Source organism: Rousettus aegyptiacus, unplaced genomic scaffold (genome assembly GCF_014176215.1).
Source record: "Rousettus aegyptiacus isolate mRouAeg1 unplaced genomic scaffold, mRouAeg1.p scaffold_m13_p_2, whole genome shotgun sequence".
NCBI lineage: Eukaryota > Metazoa > Chordata > Mammalia > Chiroptera > Pteropodidae > Rousettus > Rousettus aegyptiacus.
In genome coordinates this window covers 137,614,861-137,641,945 of record NW_023416295.1, presented here as the reverse complement: position 1 = coordinate 137,641,945, position 27,085 = coordinate 137,614,861, and the positions used below count along the sequence as shown (strand labels likewise).

General features: G+C 31.1%; 1 protein-coding gene across 1 annotated transcript in view; it reads left to right on the top strand.

Annotated features, from left to right (window-relative positions):
• LOC107514218 (mucin-19) overlaps positions 1-27,085 on the top strand; it is a 108,557-nt gene that overhangs the window by 23,005 nt on the left and 58,467 nt on the right. The window contains exons 14-38 of the mRNA XM_036235866.1: positions 278-401; positions 1,795-1,930; positions 3,162-3,254; positions 3,909-3,993; positions 4,166-4,303; positions 5,285-5,434; positions 6,375-6,469; positions 6,904-7,030; positions 8,921-9,167; positions 10,859-10,911; positions 11,011-11,111; positions 11,337-11,488; positions 11,806-11,944; positions 12,985-13,089; positions 13,183-13,377; positions 14,114-14,353; positions 14,426-14,582; positions 15,561-15,686; positions 16,058-16,199; positions 16,836-16,867; positions 17,398-17,427; positions 18,433-18,474; positions 18,960-18,992; positions 19,397-19,423; positions 25,844-25,882. Of these exons, the coding sequence (XP_036091759.1) occupies positions 278-401; positions 1,795-1,930; positions 3,162-3,254; positions 3,909-3,993; positions 4,166-4,303; positions 5,285-5,434; positions 6,375-6,469; positions 6,904-7,030; positions 8,921-9,167; positions 10,859-10,911; positions 11,011-11,111; positions 11,337-11,488; positions 11,806-11,944; positions 12,985-13,089; positions 13,183-13,377; positions 14,114-14,353; positions 14,426-14,582; positions 15,561-15,686; positions 16,058-16,199; positions 16,836-16,867; positions 17,398-17,427; positions 18,433-18,474; positions 18,960-18,992; positions 19,397-19,423; positions 25,844-25,882 (2,808 nt within the window). The remainder of the gene's footprint in view (positions 1-277; positions 402-1,794; positions 1,931-3,161; positions 3,255-3,908; positions 3,994-4,165; positions 4,304-5,284; positions 5,435-6,374; positions 6,470-6,903; positions 7,031-8,920; positions 9,168-10,858; positions 10,912-11,010; positions 11,112-11,336; positions 11,489-11,805; positions 11,945-12,984; positions 13,090-13,182; positions 13,378-14,113; positions 14,354-14,425; positions 14,583-15,560; positions 15,687-16,057; positions 16,200-16,835; positions 16,868-17,397; positions 17,428-18,432; positions 18,475-18,959; positions 18,993-19,396; positions 19,424-25,843; positions 25,883-27,085) is intronic.

The following is a 27,085-nucleotide window of genomic DNA, read 5'->3' as shown; positions in this document are numbered from 1 at the left end:
GGTAACATGTATTTCTGTTTCTGTAGCACCTGAATGTCTTGGTACTCTACAGATCATCCTCTAGTCCCATACTGGGCTCAGGAGGACTATCCTGTGGCTCAGAAAATTATATGCTTGCCAGTTCTCAAACTAGAAGTAACTGCTTAAATAGAAATTACCATTTTACGTTCATGTCTGCACTAGAAATAACTAGTTCAAGAGTGATTTCACAATATACTGCTTGGGAATTTGTTGACATTTATATAGTTTTGAGGTTAATCTTATAAATGATTTCTAGGTTATCTATTGGATGATATTGGAGAGAAAGGGAGATGTGTATTAAAGGCTGAATGTCCCTGTGAATCTAATGGACAAGTCTATCAGTCAGGAGAAGTCCGAGAAGGTCCTTGTGGTTCTCAGTGGTATGTATGCTTTTTGTCCACGTTTTATTGATAGTAAAAAAATACTAATCTTGTCATCTAATTTGAAATAATTCCTAAATCCACCCTTAAACTAAACTTTTCAGAAACACATATATCAGCCTCGCTGGATTTTCTGTATTGATATTTTATCTTTTATTTTTTGAGAAATGTTTAGTGCATTTTTTTTTTATAAAATATGAGTTTGCTGTGTATCTTTAAAAAATGTTTTTCACTAACTGAAATAGTGTTTTGAACAGCAAACCAATTTGTGATTGCAAATATAGAGAGAAGAATAATTCAAAAATATGGTTATAATAATGAAACAATAATTATGCTAATTGTATATTTAATAAAATGAGCAATCAGAAACAACCCAACACTTCCAAATAACTCACATATGAGATGTTCTTGGTGAAGATTTATTAATCTAGAGAAGATTTTAATGTGCCAAAAATTAGTGCAGATTATTTCTATTTTAATTAAATAGTTTGATTCTTTGTTTTGAGTCAGTAACAATACACTGATGAGAGATTTCACCATTCCTCAATTTATTTGATTTTTCTCTGAAACTCCATATTTCTTCAGGACTCCAAAGGACTTTTATAAAAATATATGATGTTCTTCTAGGGAAATAATCTGAGTCAATGAAAACTAATCTATTACTTATACTATAATATTTTCTCTATAAATAGAAAATGTTTTGTTGGTGTGGCAATAATATATTAATAATAGTAATGATAACAATAACTATACTTTTTTGAATGCCTATATAGTTCTGTCCAAGAGAAATATGAGTCACAAATATGACCCACATAGATAATTTAACATCTTTTAGTGAAACACATTTTTAAAAAGAAAAGAAAGTAGAATTAATTTTAACTTTGTATTTTGTATAACGAAAATAATATTATTTCAACATGAAATTAGTATACAAAGTTAAGGAAAGATTTTACAATTTTTATTTTCACATTTTCACATTTACAGCCAATCTCAATCTGGACTAGCTACATTTCAAATAATCAATAGCTATATAACTCTTCACTGTATTAGACAGTGCAAGTCTACAATGTGGTGTGGTATTTTAATACTATTAGTGAAATGTGTTCCATTTAAACGAATCCTTCAATCCAGTTTACCAGTTTCTATATATTTAATGCAGATGGAAGTTATTATTTTAGTCAATGAAATTCAAGTCTTTTAAAATAGCAAGATACCACTGTTAATGAGACATTTAATCCAAGCTGAAATGTGGAGCAGAGAATAAATAGGGTCTAATAAAATTTAAATGAATGTCTTAGTTCAAGATGTGATTTTTTTTTATGTTGTGATATTTATTCTTACCACTGAGAAAACATAATTGATAACCTTTAACATAAACATTTTATTTTAACAGCACATGCCAGGAAGCAAAGTGGTCTTGCACTGAAGCATTATGTCCTGGGAGATGTAAGGTGGAAGGAAGTACAATTACCACCTTTGACGGTGAAAAATATAACCATCCTGGAAACTGTTACTTTTTGGCAGTCCATGTATGTAATAGCCTGGAATACTTGAGAAAACTAATAGAGGCACCAAGCTATTTTTTAACCAATTTGAAACACAATCTTCATCTTAAATTACTATTTAAAAAAATAAATAACAAACAGCCTTTCATTTACTGGTTATATATTTCAGTATCTGTTTTGTCACATATTTACATTGACAATCAGAATTACCTGTGCTCCTTATAAATTCCTACTTAAAAAAAAAAAACAAAGTCCTTTTCGTCACTAATAGTTTTCTAAACACACTGGAAAATTATTTGTTCTTCTATCTTTCTTTGCGTATGTTTACTAATGTCTCAAATAAAATTTTCTCATGAAGCATCTCCTTCTTTCATCATTATTCCTTTACAATTATTTTTGGTTTTTATGAGATAATATTATCAGAATGATAGACGCTGTCCTTATATTTAGACTCTTTTCAGTATTAAAATTTAAGTCATTTGAATTTCAGTTAAAGAGGGATTCCATTGTAGCTGTGCCTTTAGTGAGCATGAGAATAAGTAATTTTATTTAACCTTCCTGGAAAGAAACGAAGGTGAGCAGAACCTGACTCCTGAAGTGAGAGATGTAGGTCAACATCCAATAATCTGATAAATGTACTTGGTGCTATGAAAAGTCAGTTCTCCAAATCTTTTTTCTTTCTTTTTATGCTCCTCATGTAATCCATAAGGATTGGAGATGGACAAGGTGAGAGGGGAAATACACCAAAATATATGGAACAGTTGCTTCTTATAGTTTGGGTGTTCCTAGATCTTAAAATAAGAACTGGAGAAGTCAATATTTGACATGACTTATATTATGGTTTTACAAATTAAATACCTCTCACATTAAATTTAAACAGACATTGTAGATTATCCAGAGAATAAACAAGCCATATTGCTTCTAATTTCTATTAGTCTCTACAGTGCAGCAAAATTCCCTTAAAGAAGAAGATAAAAAATAAAGATAAAGAAAAAAATAATGTCTTTGAAAAACCAACAATCATAGACTACGTAGATATAGCTGATAGAAGATACTCGGATCATCTGTAAAGCTCTTGGCCAATCCTCGACTGTATTATGGACTGAACTAAGTTTTTATTTTTAGAGCAGACTCATTGAATATAGAATTGTGTATATTAAAAACACAAACATGCGTTGTGAATGAATCACATAGTAATAGCATATATTCAATGATATTTTAACAAACATCTAAATGAAATGTGTTTTTTTAACAGGATAAGGATTGGTCTGTTACTGTTGAGCTTCGTCCATGTCCAAGTGGTCAGTCAGGAACATGCTTAAATAGTATCACACTCCTCTTGAATTCGGTAAGTCAGCAGCTTTCTAATGTTTATTCAGAGCACAGTCAAATTAGTTACTTTACAAATTCAGAGTTTTTTGAGATTGAAGAAGAGATGCTTTACTATGTAAATTAAAAGCACAAATAAGATTGTAGGGACAACTGATAGCCTCTGGAAGAGCTGGATAGTTCTAAAGATCCTTAAATATATCAAAATTACCATAGATATAAAACAAATGTGTTAATTACAGATCAACCTCATATGCTTATCAAATTATTAAACTCTGAACCATTTAAGAAAGTGACTACATTTATTTAGAATTTCATGTGTTGGGAACCAACATTATAAATAAATAGACATAAATGAAGATGGAGAACAATTAGCCTCACCTTGGGCACTTACAAGCTGAGTGGCCTTTGGAAACCCAAGTGACCTTCTACAGTTTCAGTTTCCTCATCTACAAATTGAGGATGGAGTGTCCTTTACAATCTTTCTCAAAAGAGTTGGTATAAGAAACAATAAAACAAAGTATGAGAAATGCTTTAAAAATGTTCTAAATTTTAGATATTTATAAATTAATCCAATAAAATTAAACATGACACAGATTTTTAGGTTCATATATTACATCGATGAATTAATTTTGTAAGTTAATATGAACTAACAATGTATTTTTAACTTAAGTCTGTTTCAGTTGACAAATATATATTCAATAGAGATGGAACAGTCACAAATGACAAGATTAGAAATCAAGGTTATTACTATTCAGGTAAGTTTAATAGTATCATTTAATAACAAATGTAAGAAGCATTCGTTTATTCAGTTTTTAAGGATGTTGAATGTTTCTGTTCTTAACACACATTTAAGAACAAAAGCATTTTTAAGAAATTAAAAAATTTAATGTTAATTATTGCTATTAATGTTAATAATTATTTTAACAGACAAAATACAGATATTCAAGGCATCTTCCTCATATATTCAAGTAGAAACACACTTTCATGTGAAAATGCAAATACAAATTGTTCCTGTGATGCAATTATATATTTCCATGCCACCCAATCAATTCACGGACACTGTAGGTAAGTGCTCTGCATGTTTTTTATTTCCCAGACTCTAATGTGACCATCATTTATTGTAATTTCCAATTGTCTCTCAATAACATTAAATCATAAAGCATTTTTACTTAACCTTTCTTCTTATATTGCAGTAAAATATTTCCAGTTTGCTTCTTATAATAAAGACAGCTTATTCATTACAAAATGTATTCCCAAATGGTTCTCAACAATTTAAACATTTTAAGGTTTTTAAATTAAGGCTTTTATTAAGTAAGACTTGATAGTGTATGTTATATATTACTTTGCTAATACATATTGCTAAGATTTTGATCTGTAAAAAAATAAAGGAAAATATTATAAATAAAAATCTTTAAAAATCATGTTCAAATATAAGCTACATTATAACTTATCTATCAATAGATGACATAGTCATATCTTTCACTGAGGTTTTTTGTATTATAGAAATCAGTTCTTACACATTGTCATTTATGTCAAGCAAAACAAACAAAACAATTATGGCAAATACCAGTTACTGATTTAAAACATTTTAGGCTTTTGTAGTTACTTTAACCTGAGAAGGCGACTTATTTACATAAAGGAAAAAGAACTCGTGGGTCAGAAGGGTGCAGATAAGAAAGATACATGGCCCTTAACATGATTTGAGTCTCCACACTGGAACTGTAAAAACATGCAGTCATAAACTTTCTACTTGTAAGCATGCTTCCTTCAACTTTCTCAGAGAAGGTTAAGTTACAACAACAAACAGGAAAAATATAATATTCATGCCAAATGTGATTTTGGTGCTCCTGAAATTCGACTGAAGCAGGATATTAATCTCAAGTGTCATAAGTTTTCTTCTATGTATAAAGACTAATCAAAGCATACCCTTAGGTAGCTTCTACAGTTTCAATATGAACAAAGAATTGAATATGAAGTAAGGATATGAATCCAAATACTTGAGTAGATAAGGAGATGTTAAGCTTTCTTCTGTGCCCTTATATATAGGACTCTGTGGTTCCTACAATAACAGAGCAGAGGATGATTTCATGTCAAGTCAGAATATATTGGAGAAGATGTCTCAGACATTTGCTGATTCTTGGGAAATGATGTCCTGTCCTAAGGGAAACCCTGCTTCATGCATCAGTATAGAAAAAGGTAATGTTAACTGAATGCCAAACTCTAAATACTTGCCGCTAGGAATTATGTATTTATTCTGATGATGATGATGATGATGATGATGATGATGATGATGGTGATGATGGTGATGATGATGATAATAAGATCATATAATTAGTTTTAACTAGAGTTTTAACTAGTGTTTGCTGTACCATCCTAGTTTTAGAGGAAACAGCTAAGAAACAGTCAGGTTAGCTGAGGGTATTCCTAGAAAACACATCTTTTCATGGGAGAGAGTGGTCATCTCAGTTGTCATTTTCTAGACCCACTCTTTCCTTCCTTATAGTTTTTTCCATAGTAATAAAACAACATGGTTAAAGGAGACTTTACAGATTATTTGGTTTATTATTCTTTCTATTAATTTAGTCATGGAACTAATCACTGATTGAAATAGTAAGACTCACTCAAACTGCTGAGCCACTTAACAATAGGCCTATAGCTAGAACTCGGTCTTCCAACCACTGCTATAATATATATTAGTTATACCAAACCCTGAATCTAGATCTTATTAAGAAAACTGTACTCTGGATGACAGGATTGGTGTCATGGTGGCTTCATTTACAATTTGTCATAACTTAGACATAAATGTGTATTTTAAATTAAAAAGCACCTAAATAAATGACCTGGTTCTCTTTATTACACTTATATATATAAACTACGTTTCAGAAAAAAAAAATAACTAATTTAATGCAAAAATCTAAAGCCACTAAAAACTTTTCCTTTTAGTTTAAGGTGTTTCTGATTATATCATGCTATTTTTATATATACCAAAAACAAATTCAATTTATTATAGCAAAACATTTTAAAAACATAATGGTTTTAATAAAGACAAAACTCTGTTAAAATTAACACTTTTTCTTTCAATTAAAAAAATTATGACATTGTTTATACAAGTTTTGGGCACATTACTTTTTTATAGAAATGTTTGCTGCAAGGAACTGTGGAATTCTTCTTGACTCAAGTGGGCCTTTTGCTTCCTGCCACCCAGTTGTGAACCCTAAACCATATCTTGAGGTTTGTGAGCATCTAATTTTAACAGCCTTTTGGGGGGAAATACTTTGATAAATATCAAAATAAGCATGTAGATATTAAAATTTTTCAAATAGCCATTGTCAGTAGATTCAGTTATGTTTAAATTTAACACTGGATTCCACTAATTTATTTAATTGTTAGGTATACTAATTTTAATGTAAAAAGTAGTATGAAAAATAACCTCAAATGAGAAAAATCTTGAATGATTTTCTTTCTGTTTTTTTTTTTTCCTAAATTTTTTTAAAACTCAGCTAATAACAGATTTGCTCTTTTGCGTATTTTTGGAAAAAAATTTCCAAAAATTTCAAAGACAATTTTTTTCAGGGAAGAATGGTGGTTATGAACCAAAATAACCACTTTTACCTGTTCTTTCTCTTATTTCCATAATGTCATAAAATTTGTTTCTTATTTTAAAGGAATGCCAAAAATATACTTGTACTTGTGAAAACAGTCAAGATTGCCTGTGTACAGTTTTAGGCAACTATGTGAAAGCATGTGCTGAGAAGGAAACATACATAGTGGGTTGGAGAACTGGACGATGTGGTAAGCAAGTTGGAGGCTTTAGATAACTCTTCTTCCTTTCTTCCTTCTCAATTTTGGTATAATTGTGTGTGTGTGTGTGTGTGTGTGTGTGTGTGTGTGTGTGTGTGTGTAGTTTAGGCACATGTATTTACACATTTGTACTTGGTCTTTCAAAGATGATTTTCTGTTTCTGATGCAGAGAACAGATTTGTGATGGCCAGAGGTGGGAGTGTAGGTTTGGAAGAAATAGGCAAAGGAAGTCAAAAGTTTTAAAAAAATGTATCTCTTTGTACTGGGAAGAGGAAGGTGAGCTTCAGGCACCAGAGTGGCATTTTGGAAACCAATGTAACATTAAGCAGCAGGAACTATAAAAATCTTTATCCACTCTGACACTACATGTACACTTTGGGAATTTATTCTAAGGAAAATAATAATAATTTTAAAATACTAATAATGAACATTTCTGTCCCTGAATTGTATAGATTTTTTAATATTCGTGCTTCCTTCTTTTTGTAATAAAATTCTAATATTCCTTTGGGAATATATCCCATCTACCCCATCTTCATTGGAATAAATCTTATTGGAACTATTAGTCAAAATAGCCACCCTCCTGAAGGACAAGGGATTAACATGTGATTTAAATAAGGCCATTCGGTGATATCCTCCCTCAAATATATAAATTTGAACAATCCTTGCATTTTTACTTCTTGATTTATTTCTTTTATCTCGATTTAATAGTCATATTTAAACATTTAAACATGAACAGAATATATATGTATTTATATATAAATATATGTCCGTTCAATTAGTGTATCCTGAAATTTACATAATGTCTCACTCCTACTGCATTTTAAGTGATAGCCAAATATTAATAACTTATTTATTAATAAAGACAAATTAGTAAATTAGAGGATCAACTATCATATTTGTAAAACCCTGCGTAGTTTGAAAATACTTATTGCACTATTTGAATGCAACTTTGGAAAGCATTTGATTTACAAAAAGAAAAATAAGAAATACTTTGTAGAAACACATCTCTTGTAGATCTTACTTTATATCTCATAGCTTGCATCTAACCAATCAATAAAGACTGTCAAGTTTTCCTCACAAAGTTCTCTGAAATCCATTCACATCTCTCCATCTTTACTGCCATCAAGCTAGTTTAAGAAACCAACATTTTTTCTCCTGGGTGATTGCAGTAGCCTCCTTCAATATCCACTCTCGGTTCCTTCTAATCCTTTTTTTTTTTTTTTTTTTTTTTTTTTTTTTACAGAGAAATCAGTATAAACTTTAAAGTAAAACCAGCTAAAAGTAATCTGATCATGTGACACCCCAGTCTAAAACAAGTCAATGACTTCTCACTGCTCTAAGGCTAAAGACAAAACTGCCTAAGAGGGCCCTGCAAGTTCTAACTTCTGGTTCTGTGTCTGGGCTTACAACTTCTATTTTTTTATTTGCTCTTTAAAAGAATTGCTCTCTCTTCTAACTTGGGCTGTTCCCCAGACTTGGAATTACCTTTCTCTGGGCTGCCTTCATGCTGTCCATTTACCTCTCTTCTTCACTAAATAAAAGTTCCTAGTTGTACCCACTTAGAATTTCCCGTCTTGCTCCTTGAAGCATGTTACATGATCATCCTTCCTCCAGGAATAAAACCACTTTAGAGCAACATATGGCCAACCTTATTTGTGGCCTTTATCCCTAGCAAAATGTATAAACATATGGTATGGACTCAATATTGATTGAAAAAAATGAAATTAAAAAAAAAGTAAATAACAAGTACTTTTTTCTTGATTATTTATGATCTCAATTATGAATAATTTACTATCATAGCTATAAATATCAAGTTGAAGTAAAATTGAAAAATTTTTTTGATATATACATATTTACCATATTTTGTCCCTATACCAACAGAGCAGCCTTGTCCAAGTGGCCTAGTTTTCCAGTACAATGTAAAAGCCTGCAATAGTTCTTGCCACTCGTTGTCAGAGAGAGATAGGAGCTGTGATGTGGAAGATGTTCCAGTTGATGGATGCACTTGTCCTGATGAGATGTACCAGAATAATGAAGGAAATTGTGTTTTAAAATCTCAGTGTGACTGCCACATAAATGATGAGGTCATAAAACCAGGCAAACTCGTCGATATTGAGAATAATAAATGGTATGGAGATTACGTATATATTTGTTATGACTTTGAAATCCCGAGACTATCCTTTTCAGAGAAATAATCTTTTGTTAGTATGAAGTCTTCCTTAAACCTGACATATTTTTATTTTGTATTTCTTTGTAAGGTTAGTTATTATCCCTTTTAACCTGGAGTGTTCACTGCATCATCATGACTATAACTGATTTATCCTATTCTTACTTAGTTTTAAATACCAGTAGAAGAATATTCTAGCACCTCCTACAAACAAACAGTGCAAAACAATTTCATATTCAGACAATACTGCCTAGTTGTCTGTCAGCATTCATCGTTTGACAAACACGTATTAAATAAATATCTACTGTGTGCCAGGCCTTGCTGAGTACTGGAGTTACAAATATGAGTGAACACTGTAATGGACTCACAGAGTAAGTAGGGTACTGGTTACAACGAGTTTTGTATACTTGTATATTATAATATATGGTAACAGAAATGGCCTGTTGCTACCTGAGGAGATAAGGAAAACTTCTCAGAGGAGACCAGCACCTGAGTTTTCTTAAGAACGAATCTTTTTCCAGACCAAATTGGTATAAAGAGCAATGTCCAGTAGAGTAAACAAAATGCACAAATGTAGGAAATGCTTGAAAAGTGTTGCACGTGTAGGTTGTTGCATAGGATTGGGTTAGAAAATTAGACAGTGGCCAAACCATGTTCAAGAATTTAAACTTAATTCCTGAGTAGTAAGAATTGAAGAATCATGACTTTGTAATGGCTAAGGAGGTGTGGTTTCTGCAAAATAAGTTATGGGGCAAAGTAATTTAGGCATATGTCTAATTCCATAGACGGGTATAGCAATTCTTAACAATGTAACTGCAAAAGTAAAGAAGCCATTCCAAAATGCGTTGGATGCACCTTCTCTATTTTCCTTAGTTCTATGAAACAATAATTTACCAATGAATGATATTTCTTGGTCATTTAGAAGGAAAGCATAGGGAACGACTCTTTTTAGTCAAAGCCCATAAAACATTTGGTTGGGATTTGATAATGATACTTTCTCTGTAGCTGCTGGAGAATCAGCCAAGTACTCTTTTAATAAAACTTAGGTTAGACCTCCAGATGAGAGTTCTTTTCAGAATCTCCCTATTTAGACCCTCATGAGCTGTTACTGGCACTACTATGATAGCTAATGAGGTCATTCTTTGCCCTGTATCTCTCTGCTTCTGTCCATGTTTCCTGCACTTCTACTAGAATGCCTAACCTGAAGCACTATTTAGCTTGTGCCATTTGGTGACAGTTGCCTGAAGAATTGAAACAAAGTCATTTAAAACCATCCAAATTCTGGCTCCAACTTACTTTTACCACTTCTCCTTATCGTGCATCCTACTTTCTATTCAAACAAGTTATTAGAACATACCTTGTTCTCCTGCATCATAGCTTTCATCTTATCAACAATATCTGTTTAATCTTACTCATCTTTTCCATGAAGTTTTCTTTGCTGTCCATACAACCTTGTTTTTACATTCCTATAATACATACAAGGTTATGTCTTATAATTCGATACATTTGTATCTTCCAGGGGACTCTGTCTCATTCATTTATTTGCCATAAAACAGGTGGTTTATGAATGAGGGGTTAATTTGCTGTAACAGCATATTAAAATGTTTTATTGAAATTTGATGTTTAGATGTATTGTTTTATTTTTTTTCCAGTGCCTGTCGGGATGGAATTCTTCTTTGCCAGACTCCCATTGATTTTACCCTACGTAAGTGTTGAAATCATCACACAAGCTTAAGATATCTACTTTGGTTAAAATTAACAGATCAAGGGGCCTTTGATTAACAAAATTTTCTTTATCCTACAGAGACTTGTTCTGGAGGGGCTGAATATGTTGACTGCAGTGATCCTAAGGCACAGAGAAGAGTTGACAGTACATGTAACACCCGGAACATACCTAATTTTGATGTATGTAACATGGAATTAGAGTTCAACTTTTTAAAGGGGTAGAAGAAAATGAAAATGTCAATGAAAAATAATTAGAAAGTCATATTATTTATGGTGTGTTATTTTGACTGGCCAAATGTTGACTCAATGCATACTTGGTGTATTTACATATTGTCAATTAATGCTGATAATATGATGTGTTTGGAACAGTGCCTCATGGTGTATACTTTATGCTTATTTCTATAGGAGAACTTGCCTTGCAAACGTGGGTGCTACTGTCCAGAAGGAATGGTTCGAAATTCTAAAGGGAACTGTGTCTTTCCTGATGACTGCCCATGTTCTTTTGGTGGACAAGAGTATGACCAAGGAAGTGTCACCTCAGTTGACTGCAACAAATGGTATATGATAAAGATTACTATTTTATTTGTTTGGGATATTAGAAAGTATACACTTTGCAATTATTTTTGTTGGAAAGAAGAAGTCATTCTTAAGGAAATTTGAAAAAAATAATGGTCAACTGTATTTAGAAAAATGCTTTTTTTTAAGTAGAAACTTTATATAGCATTATATATGATAAACAATTAAAATAAAATGAATACAACTGCAGAATTTACATCAATATGAAACATTGTTTTGTGCTTCTTTACAAAAACAGTATGAGCATATAAATCTCAGAGAAATATAATTATCACACTCTATCATTGCTTTCTTTTAGTACTTGCATAAAAGGATCTTGGAATTGTACACAAAATGAATGTCAAACTACCTGCCACATCTATGGGGAAGGTCATGTTCAAACTTTTGATAGAAAAAGTTATAGCTTTGATGGTCTCTGCCAGTATTCATTCGTTGAGGTAATTAATTATGAGTGTATTTTATTACAATTTGTCTAAATTTCTTATATATTATTTATTGTAAGTGAGTGTTGGAGAATTTTATTCTCAAAATTTGAAATTAAAAAAAAAAGTCCCCTTATATGTTTCTCAAAGGCAGTAAAATGTAACATAAAGCGATGTTGACTCTGGAGGCGGTATGCCTAGATTTCAATCCCGGCTCTACCATTTTTCAGATGTGTAATTTCGGGGATCTTCCTTAACCTCTCTGTGTCTCAGTTTCCTTATTTGTAAAATAGAGATGGAAATAACTCTCCCTTGAAACCCAGCTAGGGAAATTGGAGCACATACTAAGTGCTTTATAAATGTTAGATAATATTATTATTTTGAGAACAGCACTATCAGCGACAATGACAGCATTTTATGAATGCGTCTTTGTCAAGCAAATTTATATATTTTATTACATTTAATCATTACAATACTAAAGGCTGATACTATTATTTCTATGAAATAGAAATCGAGGTTTAGAGAGGATTAAAAACATAAATTACTAAGTAGACAATGCTATAGTCAAAGCTGATCTGTCTGACTCCAGAGTTTATGTTAGTTACATACAACTAAGCCACTTCCTCAGCAATACCAAATGGATGAAATTTGGGTTGTTTTGCATGTACGCATTAGTTTTGATTGCATATCAAGTTCCATATAAATAACACAGAAAAAAAATCCATCTTTAGCTATTTACAGTGCCCCAAAATAAGTCTATAATTACAAACTTACATAATTTAAATACTTATATCTTTATGGTATAATTCTAAACTTGTATAGAGGTAATGGGGAAAAGGGCTGAGTTAAAGCAAGTTAACTACTTTGGTCTTGGCCAAAGCAACCTACCCATAAATACAGTTAAACCATTGTCTTTTAGAAATTCCATAATATAGCATATGGTAATTTATTGAGTTTAAGATGTCACTGACTAAGAAATATTTGTGTGAAACAAATATTGTAATTGAGTTTCATGTCCCTGATATTAATAAACTTATTATAATTTATTTTTAAAGGATTATTGTGGTAGTGAAAATGGCACATTCCGTATTTTAACTGAAAACATTCCATGCTGTGAAAATGGGCTCACATGCTCAAGAAAAATCATAGTAGCTTTGCAGGTACAGTATTATTTCTCTTTATTTACTTTTTCTCTTAGATTATGAGTGGCCAAATGAGCCTGATATAATTCCAAGTCTATATGTTAATTACAGGATCAGAATATTATCTTGCACGATGGTAAAGTAACAGCAATCAAAACCACAGAAAGTAAGGAATGTGAACTCAATGGAAATGCATACTCTGTACATACCGTTGGCCTGTACTTGATTCTGAAATTTTTACTTGGAATAACCATGATTTGGGACAAAAACACAAGAGTGTCCGTTATATTGGATCCACGCTGGAATGTATGTACATCACTAATAAGTACTTAACTGGGAAGCAAAATTATTTCTGTTATTGAGAATTAGAGACATAAGCGGAAAGTGAGAGAATGGTAGTCTCTCTTCCAGAACAAGCCCTCTACAGCTGTTCAACCTTTGCATGAAATAGTAAATGTAATTAAAGTTGATAGAATCTAGTGAAAAATATACAATAAACTTAAGATGTTCTAGTTTAATCGTATTTGGTTATTTGAGATTATGTGCAATTCAATTGAGGTAATTAGTGTATATGTAGGAATTAAATATATTCCTGGGAGTAAATATTCTAAGAACCTATGAGTATTATTCATGCATAATTTGAAGCTAGTGAGTATAATTACTTTTTAATTCTCAAGGCATTTATCTTAGTTGATATTCGATCATTTAACAATATAGAATGTCTTGAGTTAAATGGGAGCAGAATCTTATTCACAGATTCTGATTTCCTTCTAAAAATTAGAACTTAAAATACATAAGTGATTCTCTCTCTCTCTCTCTCTCTTCCTCCCTTCCTCTCTCTCTCATTCATCTGTCATATTTCTAGTACCATACTATATATATATAATTATCTATCATCTACCTATCTCTATGTATATCCTAGTACAACTCACTTTTTAATTTCCCTTTCTGATCTCAACTATCTCTATATATTCATTCGTCTATATATTTATATACCTAATACAACTTACTTATTAATTTTCCTTTCTGACCTACTATATAGGGCAAAGTCTGTGGTCTTTGTGGAAATAGCAATGGTGATCTCAAGGACGACTTCACAACAAGATATTCATCAGTAGCCGCTGGAGCGCTGGAATTTGGAAATAGTTGGAAAACAAGCCAAGAATGTTCAGACACAGTAGCTCAAACTTTCCCATGTGACTCAAACCCATACTGTAAAGCCTGGGCGGTGCGGAAATGTGAGATCATCCGGGACAGTACCTTCAGAGACTGCCATAACAAGGTAGCATAGCTCTGAGAGCAATGACCAGTGCAGGGTTTGTTCCTAGAGACTCATGTGCTGTCCTCTGCCTAGGTGGACCCCAGCACTTACTATGATGCATGTGTCGAAGAAGCCTGTGCATGTGACATGGAGGGGAAGTACCTGGGATTCTGCACAGCTGTGGCTATGTACTCAGAGGCATGCAGTGCAGTTGGGGTCTGTGTTACTTGGAGAAAACCCGATCTCTGTCGTAAGTGAAGTCCATATATTGATCTTTAACAACATAATTGGATAGAATTCTTTTGTTAGATAATGTCTTCCTCTCATATCTTCTATAAAATACACATTCTTGTCCCTAGAAAGGTTTAAAAACATGTCAATATGTTTTGTGGGGGAAAAAAAAACCCATTTTAAAAAATACAGCACGTAGCTCAGCACATTAAATTCGATTTCAAAAGTTCTTGTGTTCACAGGGGAAAAAAATTGAATACCGATGGAAAGTATCTCATTCAGACTTAGATGAACATTGAAATGTTTACCAACCTTGTTATAATCGTATATTCTAAAACATTTACCTCATATATTGCTTTCGGATGAAGTATTCACATTATCTTGAAAACTTTTATTGAACCAAAGTCAAGATAAACTGTAAAATAAATGTAAACTGAATCTCGATATACATAGAAAGTGATAAGTTAAATAGAAATCAGTCAATTCTTCCTTTTAAAGGAAGGTATTATGAGAGAAAATATGACAAATGAGAAATGTTGAAATCGAATTCTCATTTTATTCACTTTATTATGCACAACATTGAAATTTTTAGTTATTGGGCTTGGGAACTGTTACTTACATATTAAAGAAGCCTAATTTTCCCAGAAATTTATTCTTCTAATGTAAGTTTGAACATTAAAACCATGAATCTAGACGATGACTGTAACTATCTCAAAATGGGAAAAATTGTTACTTTTTCACCTCAAACCAACATTAGTGTGACATTTCAAAGGAAATTTCGTTTTGATTCTATATTCTTCCTCTTCCTTTTTTTGTGAGCTATTTTGGCTTATTTGGCAATTTGGATAAAGCCAAAAATAGTTGATAAGACAGGGTGATATACTTTTGATTTGCTTATTGTTAATACTCAAAATCTCTCTTAAAAGTGCTTCAGAAAATAAAGAGGTGAAAATTGTTATGTAACCAATAGAACTAACTTAACATAATTTAATTATAGCTGTATACTGTGATTATTATAATTCACCTGGAGAATGCAGCTGGCATTATGAACCTTGTGGTACAGTGACTGCAAAAACATGCAAAGATCAAGTTATTGGTCAGAAATTTTCTGCACTTTTAGAAGGTAAGGCAAATTTTAATCATATCCACAAAGCAGTGCAAATTATATTGATATTTTAAAACTGGAAAATGTTAGTTTCTGTCAATTTGGTGTCTCACATTTTGTAACTTAATGAATAGTTATCTTTATTATGACATTAATATATTTGCATTAGAAACATTTCTCTGGACGTAAATTATTTATTTAATAGGAGAGAGAGAGAGGAGGACACAGTGATACTTGTCCATTGCCCAGTGTCATTCTTAAGAATGTGATGTCATTTTGCTATTACCTACTTTAATTCATGAAATCATTTAAGTAACTTTACAAATATACAGTGCAGCATGATCAGTTTTAGTAAATGAAGACTAATTGTGGGTCATTTTTACACACAGGTTGTTATGCTAAGTGCCCAGACAGTGCTCCTTATCTGGATGAAAACATCATGAAATGTGTCAGTTTATCTGAGTGCAGCTGCTTCTATAATGATGTCATACCAGCAGGTGGAATGATCCAAGATAACTGTGGAAGAATATGGTACGTTCTCCACTAACTTTCCAATGCTTCTTGCATTTAAAAAAAAATTAATAAAAAATAAATAATTTTTAATTCTATTGTTTCTAAATGAGAAAGCCAGCTTTAGGTTGAGTTTTATGTCAGTTAAGTTAGTTATTTTATATTTTCAGCAAATCCACATATCAATAATTGATTTGTTAAATATTATACTTAATAATGCAGAGAGACAGGACAAAAAAATGTGACTATGTCATTTTAGGTAAAAAAAGTTTTAATTCTGTAAATATAAGATCATGTTTATAGGCTTTCAGACGGTAACATGAAAGCTAAGAGGTGATGTCTATGCTAGAGTGGTATGGCCATCAAATAACATCATGTTCAAAACTGAAAAACGTAAGAACTAACTATGCATCTTGACTGCAAAGCATTTCTTTAGGCCCTGAGAACTCCTCAGTGAAATAATTAGAAATAACAGTACACAAAAAAACAAGTAATTTGAATCAATAGCATGCTTCTGGGATAACAACTATTTACTGTTCTTATATTTAACTCTATTTTGATTTTTGCTGTTAGATAATTTGTTTTTTAAATTTGGGAAATGAATGTCATTGGGAATTAAAATTTCAACCTAATTTTTTTTTTTAAATTAACTTTCAGCTATTGCATTGCAGGAGAGTTGGAATGCAGTGGTGAGTAGTTACATTTTACTCTGATTGATTTAGGAGAGATGAGATTAAGAGTTTGGGATCCTTCAGACCACCAACAGCAGAGAAGCAGGTGCTTTATGCGTTAGACTGCCCCTCAGTGGGCTGAGACAATTCCATTCCAGTGTATCATGTTGGGTCACTTCAAAACCAAGGAATTTGAACATCTGGCAGATGGGGCAGTTCTCCTGCTTCATGTGTGCCCCTGCCTATCTATAGGTTCTGAGAATTAAGGGGGTGAGACATCAGTTCAAACAGTTCAATAAAGAGATGGACTGGAAGGTGAGGATTACTACGGATAGAATTAAATAACTGAAAAATTGTTCATGAGCTACACATATCTTAAAAATAAATCGATAGCTTCAAAAGAATATATGAACTACTTTTTCATACTAGAAATTATAAAAAGTAAAATCAAAAAGAAGCAGATAACTAACTCATAGGCCACTTGAGATTTAAATTTTTTTCATGATTTTGCATTTATGTTAATAATAATAATTTATGATTTTTTTCAGAAATTAATTCTACGAGTCCAACATTTACAGGTAAAATCATCATTATGTTTTAAATACATATTTCTAGTTTATTTTCGTGGATAAATCTTTATAGTTTTACATTAATCTGTGCCAGTAAAAAATATGCTGGCAAATCTGCTGATATAAAAATTTCAATATAAATTAACAGTTAGTAGAAAATATGTCAAAATATTATTTCATTATACTCTTGTGAATTAAGTTAGGAATATTATTAGAACATACAATAGGTATTGTGTGTTTATTAGCTAAATATCGTAACCCAAAGCTTGTCATCTTTAGATAATTGAAATAAATGGAATGAAAAAGAAGTAAATGTGGTCTTCCATGAAATAAATCATTTAATTTAAAATTATGGTTATACTGGGAGATAATTTGAAAACATAGAAATAAAAAGATAATTCCTTTTTCTTAACTTGTGTATTTGCTATAAGCTATAAGGGCATTTCAGTTATGTCCATTCTAGAGAGTGCTGGGCAAATGCAGTTTGCTTTAGTTTGGGGACTTTTAATTTACTGGCACTATAAGTATACTTAGATTTGTCGCAGTATTCTTACACTTACATATTTCGTGTTAGTCAAGAAGGGGTTTTATTTCCTGTTGACTGATATTTGGAGATGATGTCAATAAAGAGCTAGTACAGTAAATTGGAAACCTTTGGTTGTGATAATATGTTTAAAGTTACATGATCATCTGTAAAATGTTATTTAAATTTTAATTAGTATCTGTCACTTACCTAAAGGTAAGATGTCACATAGGGTTTTGAACCTTATTTCTTGGCCTATAAATAGATCTTATAAAGTTCATATGAAATTTTGGTTAAGTGGTAATAACAAAATAATTTTTTTTGGTAGATATGTGATAAATATATAGTGTTGTTTTGATTTAAATGAAAGATTGTTTTGGCACTTAATCTCTGCACATAATTTCAGAAATTTTTATTTAGTTTATAGCAACTGGTTTCTGAACTAAATTTTCCAGTAATTTATTTTCATAAATATTGTCTTCCTTAAATAGTTCCTACTGCAACAGCTACCTCCATATTAAGCACCAAAGCAGGTAAAACAATGCTTATTTGTTTTTTAGCTTCTAAATTAGCAGCATACTTAATTTGATATTCAGGCACTTTGTTCCTATTTTCAACTGTGTCATTCTCTATTCATTTTATAAATGCTGAATAGTAAGATCTACATCCAATTGTACATTAGTGAAGAACATCTCTATTCGGAGGTTGTGTGTTTTAAAAAGAACATTCCACACACTACTAATTTAGAGTGACTACTAAAGAAAATTCAATATTAAATTCTTTGAAAATAATTTACAGTTTTTCTTTTACTAATAACAAGGAATTTTAACTTTAATTGAATTATTTGTAATTAAAGCAGTGGCCAGTAGAGTGCAAAAATATATTGAAATGTGAAGAGCTGATAAATGAATTTAAGTGTTGTATTTAATCATTTATTTGTATTCTAGAGCTATTTAAACCTGTCTTTCAACACTATTTTAACATACTATTTCAAACATTTGTCTCTTCTTTTGTACAGCAATTACACTTATTACCAGTAGCTCAGGCACAGGTAAGCCATAATCTCCAAGCACACAGTAATGAAGAGGGCATTAAAAAAAAAATTTTTTTTAACTTCCTTTTGTAGTATTATACCTTTGCAATGACATTTTCAGGGGAAGTTTTATTGTTCGTTTTTTGTTTTTGTTTTGTTTTGTTTTAAAGAATGTTTTAGTGGAGGGCTTTGGGAGAAAATGTTATACAAAATAACAAGTTTTTTGACCTTTTACTTGTGGTCTATGGATCTTAAAAATTTAATTTCACATTTTAATATCTATTCACCTATATGATCAAGTTTCTCTGGAACATTCATTTCAATTTGATCCATTTTATATATGACCATAGGAGTTCTCATGAAACATAATTTTCCCTCTAAATAAAACTTATTTTTCTCCATTGTTTTCTTTAATTCAACAGGGATTACATCAAGCAGTGAAACAACAGGTAGGTGAATTCGAAAGCCTACATAACCACTCCCTATACTAAGGACCTTTTCTTTCTCCGACTGACATTATTTCTCTTTTTCCTATTATTCATTGCTTTATTCTAGTGTGTGTATACATACACACACACACACACACACACACACATACACTTAAGTGTATACTTAAATCCATGATGTGTTTTATGGTGGCATGATTGACATATAACATTATATTAGTCTCAGTTATACAGCAGGTATATATTGAGAAATGACCCCCACTGTGTCTAGTTAACATTCTTAAAGTCACAGACCATAGTTTACCATTCTTGTATTCTCAATTACATCTAGTCTCAATCTATATAATAATTAGTATTCTATAAATCTTTATAGAATAAATGAATGACTCTCCTTTTTCTCTGTCTCAAATATATAACCCAGGTTTATTTTTGCACAGAATTTCTGGTGAAGGTTAGATGATTGGTTAGATATTATTTATACTGATACATCATATATTTTATGTATTATTATTTATACTGATAAATCATATATTTTATACATTTCATTCATTAGAGCTAATATTCCTTCTCTAAAACACAAATATTTCAATTATAGTTTTATAAAATGATATCAAATATGACTATAATTTTGAGTACTTCTGTTTTTCTTAGCATTATCTGTTTTATTTGGTAATTAATGCATTGCTTATTTTCAATGGGCAAATATATATCTTAATGTATCAGCCATCATAGTGTAGAATATCATTAAAAATACCCAAACTAATATGTTTAATTATCAACCTTTTTCTTATGTTTATATCATAAGCAAAGGTAAACACTATTGGCTCTTTCACTGTAAATCTTAGAAAGACTGACACATTTCAGATATATTTTTTTTATGCTATAATCATAAATTCACTTTTTGAGCCCTAATAACAATTTTGTCCCAATAGTTCTTTGTTGTTTCGTATATACTGCAGAATAGTTTTTTAGTCACATGTTATCTCAGCCATAAGCAATGGACTGAACTCCTAATTCTCAGCCTGGTTCTATTTCTAAGATGATTAATTTGCTTATGTTATATAGCTCTCTTTTAGTTAAAACCATTCATTCAGCTGTTAAAACTTCAATTTTTGATTATTCTTGACTGTTAATTTGATGACTTGCATAGTTATACATGAGTCAGAAGCAATTTGGATAACTATTTCAATATAATGATAGCTGCATCCTATATCCAGTAGGTACTCAGCTTATACATATATTTTTTCCAGCTTATATATATATTCCCATTTATTGCTTTTTTCCCGCCCACAAGCATTCCGTTTTAAAGATAATACTCTCTAGTAATTTTATTTTGTCAATACTTTGAATTTTAGCAAGCAAACTTTTCATATACAACAGAAAATCATGAGTAGATCACCTAAAGAGGTTTTATAAATTGATGATGTTTCAGATGTAAAATGTTTAACTTTAAAACACTAAAAAAATCCCAGCAATCATCTCCACTATAACAGTTAAAAAATTACAAGTCTAATGTAGTTGAATTATAGGGACGATTACTAGGTGAATTTTTCTCCCTGAATTCATTAGATATTATTTATTTCAGCCTTACTAAATCTTAATGTTTGTTTTATTTAATTTCATTGAAATTCTAGTAGATATTTCATGTTCTATGAATATAATGTTAATGATTTACTAAATTTTGCATCAGTGCTACATTTCAAGATGTAGCTAATAGTAACTTTTAATGAAGGTTTGCTACATTCTAGTCATTATATCAAGTAATTTTCATTCAATATCTCATTAAATCTCAACAGCCCCCTGATTACTGTTTTCTCCACAATCCCCTTTCCTTATCAGTTTATAGAGGAGGAGAAGCAAAGAGCTTAAATAATTTTTCTAGGATAACAAAGATTAGAAAAAAAATGAATTTCATGGTTATGATGTAGAGAGAAATCAGTATTGTTTTTCTTTTCCTTATCATTCATGAAGCCAGAATTTATAGCCAAAAATTATAATTTTGAAGATATGAATTAGGCCCCCCAACGTTATTCTAAATTCAAGATGCAAAAACAATTTTTAGAAGTTTATTTTTCATGTAAAAACTGTCCAATTGTGCCAGAAATTGTATGTGCTTGGAATAAATTTAACCAAATGATCCTGATATGCAGAAAATAGTAATTATCAAGTTATAAAATCAATGATATTTTCCAGCATTTATTAATAATGTACATGTAGCTCATCTTATTGCTAGAATAAATTAATAAGTGCTTATTTCCCAGGTGAACTGAAGCATACAAATTTTAGTTATTAATTATATTTCAATGTAAAAATAATGATTAGTGGTAAGTCTTAGAGTAATTCTTAACATCTCAGCAATGCATTCACTATTCCACATCTTCTTTTCTGAGACTATGCCTATATTATACACAATAGGTGTAATTCTAATAATAATTGATTTTGTTTCCCCTCAAATCTGTGGCTTACCATTTTGTTATCTTTGTTAATTCAATTAACTGGATAATCATAAATTTTCTACAGTTTGTGATACAGACTCCTGGACTGGGTACAAGACATTCAGAATAAAATGTGACATTTTTGAATTTTAACAACCATAAGAAACAACATGTCCATTTACCTTTGACTGTGGCATCATAATAATTTATATAAAGCAAGGAGGGCAATCAGAAGAATTTCAGAATGTTTTGTATTTTACTGATAGTTTTATTTAAAAGCTCCAAAAGAAAAAAAAAAGCCAAGTCTAGTGTTCTATCGTTTTTTGTTTTTGTTTTTATCTCCCATATAAGAATAAAACATTTCATTTTAAGGCACACAAACATATTTTTTCCTTTTTAAACTTTTTTTTCTTCTTCTCAATTTCTCCAATAAGCATCAGGCCATACTAAAAATAAACAGCTCAAAGTGTTTGATTTTAGAACACTTTTAAAAGAAATAAAGCTCACTTTTGTGGGGCAATTGCCTCCACAAATTGTAGGCTTGAAAGTCACATCCCATTTTACTGACATAAATTGTTTAAAAGTTGAACATCATTTGACAAATTGTTACCAGTCTATAACTACATAATGATTTTTGTTTTTTAGCCTTCTAGTGGTGAACCCCATTTGATTAGTGTTGAGAAAAATAATTCCAAAATAAGAGTTTAGTCATCATCACTAGCAAAGTTTCTAGTTTCTAAATATGGTACGCATCAACTAAGAATATTTAAATGGATCCTGAAAAGCAGAAGTTTAACATTTCCAGATATAACATAGCTAGGAAGCTATATCATTTTAAATGTGTATTGCCTCTCCATGAACTATGTACAATGGATGGAAAAAATTCTTTTTTAAGAGTACTATTTCACCGAGAATTTTGGTTTACAGTCTTAGTGTTCTAAATGTAGTTTCATTTTTTGATAATAATGCTTTTGAGTTCAACCCATGTGATTAGTGGGTTAATTTAATTTAATCAAACTTTTCTGCTTTTATTTTTTTCTTTGTCTTAAAATATAAATTTGGCTTAAAAACCTTGAACACACAAAGGTTTTAAAAAGAATCTAGGTAGGGGACAACTTTTTTCTATATCTTGTTCCTAGGTGAAATACTTTTGATCAAGTACTGGATCAAATACTTCCCTGAGTCGAAGACGTTTCACAAGCCATTATTTGTTGTTGTTGTTGTTGTTTTTTTAACCTATAACTTCAAAGAATTAGCCAAATAATTTTAAAGTTTCTTCCCATAAATTTACCATTATGAAGATTCCTCAAAAAACTAAAAATGATCCACCATGTGGCCCAGCAATTCCACTTCTGGGTATTTATCTGAAGAAAATGAAAACATTAATTTGAAAAGATATATGTTCTTTGCAGCATCATTCACATTAGCCAAGATATGGAAGCAACCTAGGTTTCTATTGATAGATGAGTGGATAAGGAGCATATGGTGTGTACACACACACACAAACCCACAGATACAATAGAACATTATACAGCAATAAAAAAGAATGAAATCTTACCATTTGCAACAACACTGATGTACACTGATGTATTATGCTAATTGAAATAAGCCAGACAGAAAAACAAATACCATTTGGTTTCACTTATATGTGGAATCTAAAAAAAACAAACAAAACAAAACAAAAGCAGACATAGAAGCAGAGACCAAAGGGATGGCTGTAAGAGAGGAAGATGGATGAAAAAGGTGATGGAGAATATAGTTTATTATATTGTGATAAGCTTACATGGTAATAGATGATTAGAATTAGTGGAGTGATAATATCATAAGATATAAAAATGTTAAATCACTATATTGTACACCTGAAACTAATATAACAGAAATAATATTATATACCAATTATACTCAAATCATCTTTTCTTCAACCTTTCCTGACCATCTTGACTTAATTAAATCCCTTCTCCACCTGCCTCATCCCCATTTTAAGCATTTCATAGCTCTTGTTGTTAATGCAAGTTTTTATTTGTTTTTGTAATAACTTAATTGATTTCTATCTTCCTGAGTAGTTTCATGAACACAGGGAGCATGTCTGTTTTAACTCACCTTTATATCTCTAATGATATTAGAGTGCCTAGCACATACTGATAGATGCCTAATAAGTATTTGTCAATAGAATGAATGAATAACAAATGAAATAAAAGTATTATAACTATTCTGCATATGAAGAATTAGTCTCAGAAAATTTAAGTGATTCTTTCTAAATCTCTGCTAGTCAGCACCGAAGCTGAAGCTAAAATCTAAGTTACCTAGTACCTAAAATTGTGACCCATAAAGCTTTTTTATATAATACTTCCTCTTGTAGTTTAAGTTTTTTATTACTCACTTACCATATGAATGGTAATGTTATAAATTAGACTAGAAATTATAGAATATATCAAATAAATACTAAAATGCCTCCTCTGATTATGTGACAAATATTAAGTAGTTTGAGAGATTTATGTGAGAATTCTCGAAATTAGTGCCCAGCATTGTTAAGAATTTTCAGATCAGTATCGAGCAGATTCTACCAACATACCAATTCAAATCTTGATATCTTTTCCACTAATGAACAAAATGATAGAACATTTGAATTAAAACGTCTTGCTGATCTGGATGCAAGGGTAGCATAGAAAGACTATTACACCATTGTCCACAAAGACTATCAAGATTATAATGATGTAGCAAGATAGACCCCGATACTATGAAAGATTTGGGTTCAAATTCCACTTTCCTTTAAAGATTTAACCTCTAAGGGATTCCAATGATTCTAATTTGAGCTCTCTCAAGTTGAACACAATTACATTTAATTAAAAGTAACATTGTCATACAGAGCAGAATCAAATCTTCTCCAGAATTTCCACATCCGAACATACTCTGATCAACATGGAATTAAGGGGGACACAGCATCACGCCCTAGGTGGTAAAGAATGGATTGCAAATATTTTTAGCATATGAATGAGAAAGCACATTTATAGACCTTTCCTTATAATTGGTGTGGCTAAAATTGCAATGTGCTCCAAAGTGCATTTCAAGGGCCCATCTTTTTTCAGGGCTGTAAGAGTCATACGAACTAGGCACAGACTGTAGTAGTGCATGCTAGTCAGGCTACTGTAACATAGTTCCCTTTCGTACCATTGGACATCGGAACACATTAAGTTGAAAATTCTCAACAAAGCCGTAAAAGTTGTGATATGCTTTTGTTAATATGTGAGAATATATGAGAATTCATTTTTCTTCTTGGCTTAATTACTAAATTGATAGATAAAGCATCATTGTTCTCATTAGTTTTAATATTGATAACCATTTCAAATGATGTTTCCATTAATTGCAAATGAGCATACATGCTAAAACATTTGATAATTGTGAGTTACTGTATATCAGCTTCTGTGCTGCAAAGATATGAATGGTAATGGAAAGAGCTGCCTTTACCAAAATATTGATAGCTCTGCGTGTTATGAGACAGTAACCCACACTAAATTTTTTCAAGATGAGTGTCCATTCCTTTTTATCCCATAATAAACTTAATAAATAAAATAATTTATTATTTTAGCCTCAATTACTTTTAGCTCATGATAAGCTTAATTATTAAAATAAAATCTTGCAATTAATTTTCCAGCCACGACTAAGTTTTTCTGCTTACTTCTAAGAAGCATTTTGATTTTTATAATGAAAAATTATTTTGCCATTTTCCTTCAGTGGGTTTCATTTCACTTAATATAAATGTCTGAAAGGTAAGCTTAAAGAGGATCCATGATATTTTCTCTAATAAACAATAGACATTGGAAAGTATGTTATAATGTCACTATTTTAAAGATAAAATAAAAATGTGTTATTACATGCAATACGGAATATATTGCAAATTGTTATTTATTGAAAGCTAACAAGTGATCAATCTTTTCTAGTATTTTTCCTTGAGGTCAAAAAAATTCACGTCATTTCTTTTTCTTATCAGGAACAACTCTAAGTCCATCTAGTGAACTTTTTACTACAGGTTAGTGTATTAATTTCTGGATTTCATATGTTAAAAAATAGCTAATAGTATAAATTATTAGTAACTGGGTTTTTAAGAAAAAAATTATGTATTTGACTTTAAAAAAATATTTCAAACAAGTAGTTTACTGGGCTTTTCCCTCTGGTTTTAAACTTTTTAAAAAGCTGAATTTAACTTGTTTTCAACCAGTTTATATTGATTGGCTATAATATGGCTTTATTTTCTTCCTTATCATTCCTTGTTTATATAGTATCTATAGCAATACTAATTGATATTAAGCTCAAATTTTAAAAAAAAATTAATACAGGATAAAAGAAAACATGTATACCTAGCAATATTTCGATTATGTGTTTTAAGTATAAAAATAGTAATTAGTTATTTCATGATATTATTTCTTCATTGTTTCTATCATTCCTGAGTAACAGTGTGATTAGGGCATAAAGTTCCATTTCTTTGAAAACAACTTTGTTGGCACAAAAGTATGAAGACTTAGTGTGACTCCATTCAAGATGCAGATAACATGACTTTGTTTAAAAAAAAAAAAAATTGCAAAGACTAAACCAAATCCTAGGGGAAAGTATAGTCAAATTAGCCAAAATAGTTTGTGCCCTTCTGTGCACATAGCAAGTCAATAAGAACTGACACCAAGTTTTGCAGTGAAGAAATATAAGCTCTTTTATTGGAATGACGCTACCCAGGAGAATGGGGAGATAGTACTCAAAATCCCAACTTCCCAATGACTTACCCAAAAGAGGTTTTTTACAGCAAAAATCATGAGTAATAATGAGTAAGGAGTTTAGAGTAGTGGGCCTCACTACTCTTCTTCCAGTCAACTGATCCTCTCCTGGCATTGCCTTGTCTGGTTTTGGCAAGATTGTCGCGCAGTTGTCATTCTGCTTTGTGAGATGAAACATCTTAATTATGCGCATCAATAGATTACCTTGCAGGAGTAGAAGCTATACATCATGCGACTCTTACTCATTGCATGCTGTTATTTCTCCTGTCTTGGTTACCTGTTTTTCCAGCAGTCTAACAGGTCTAGGGCTAAGCAATTTCTATAATGGTTCACGGGGTGCTGCATGACTTCCTTCTTGTGGGTGGTAGTTTAAACTAATTTATGAACCTATTTTGCATAAAAATTTTTCGTGAGGGAATTATTAATTCTCCAGCTTCAAAAACAATATTAAGACAATATCTTTAGGA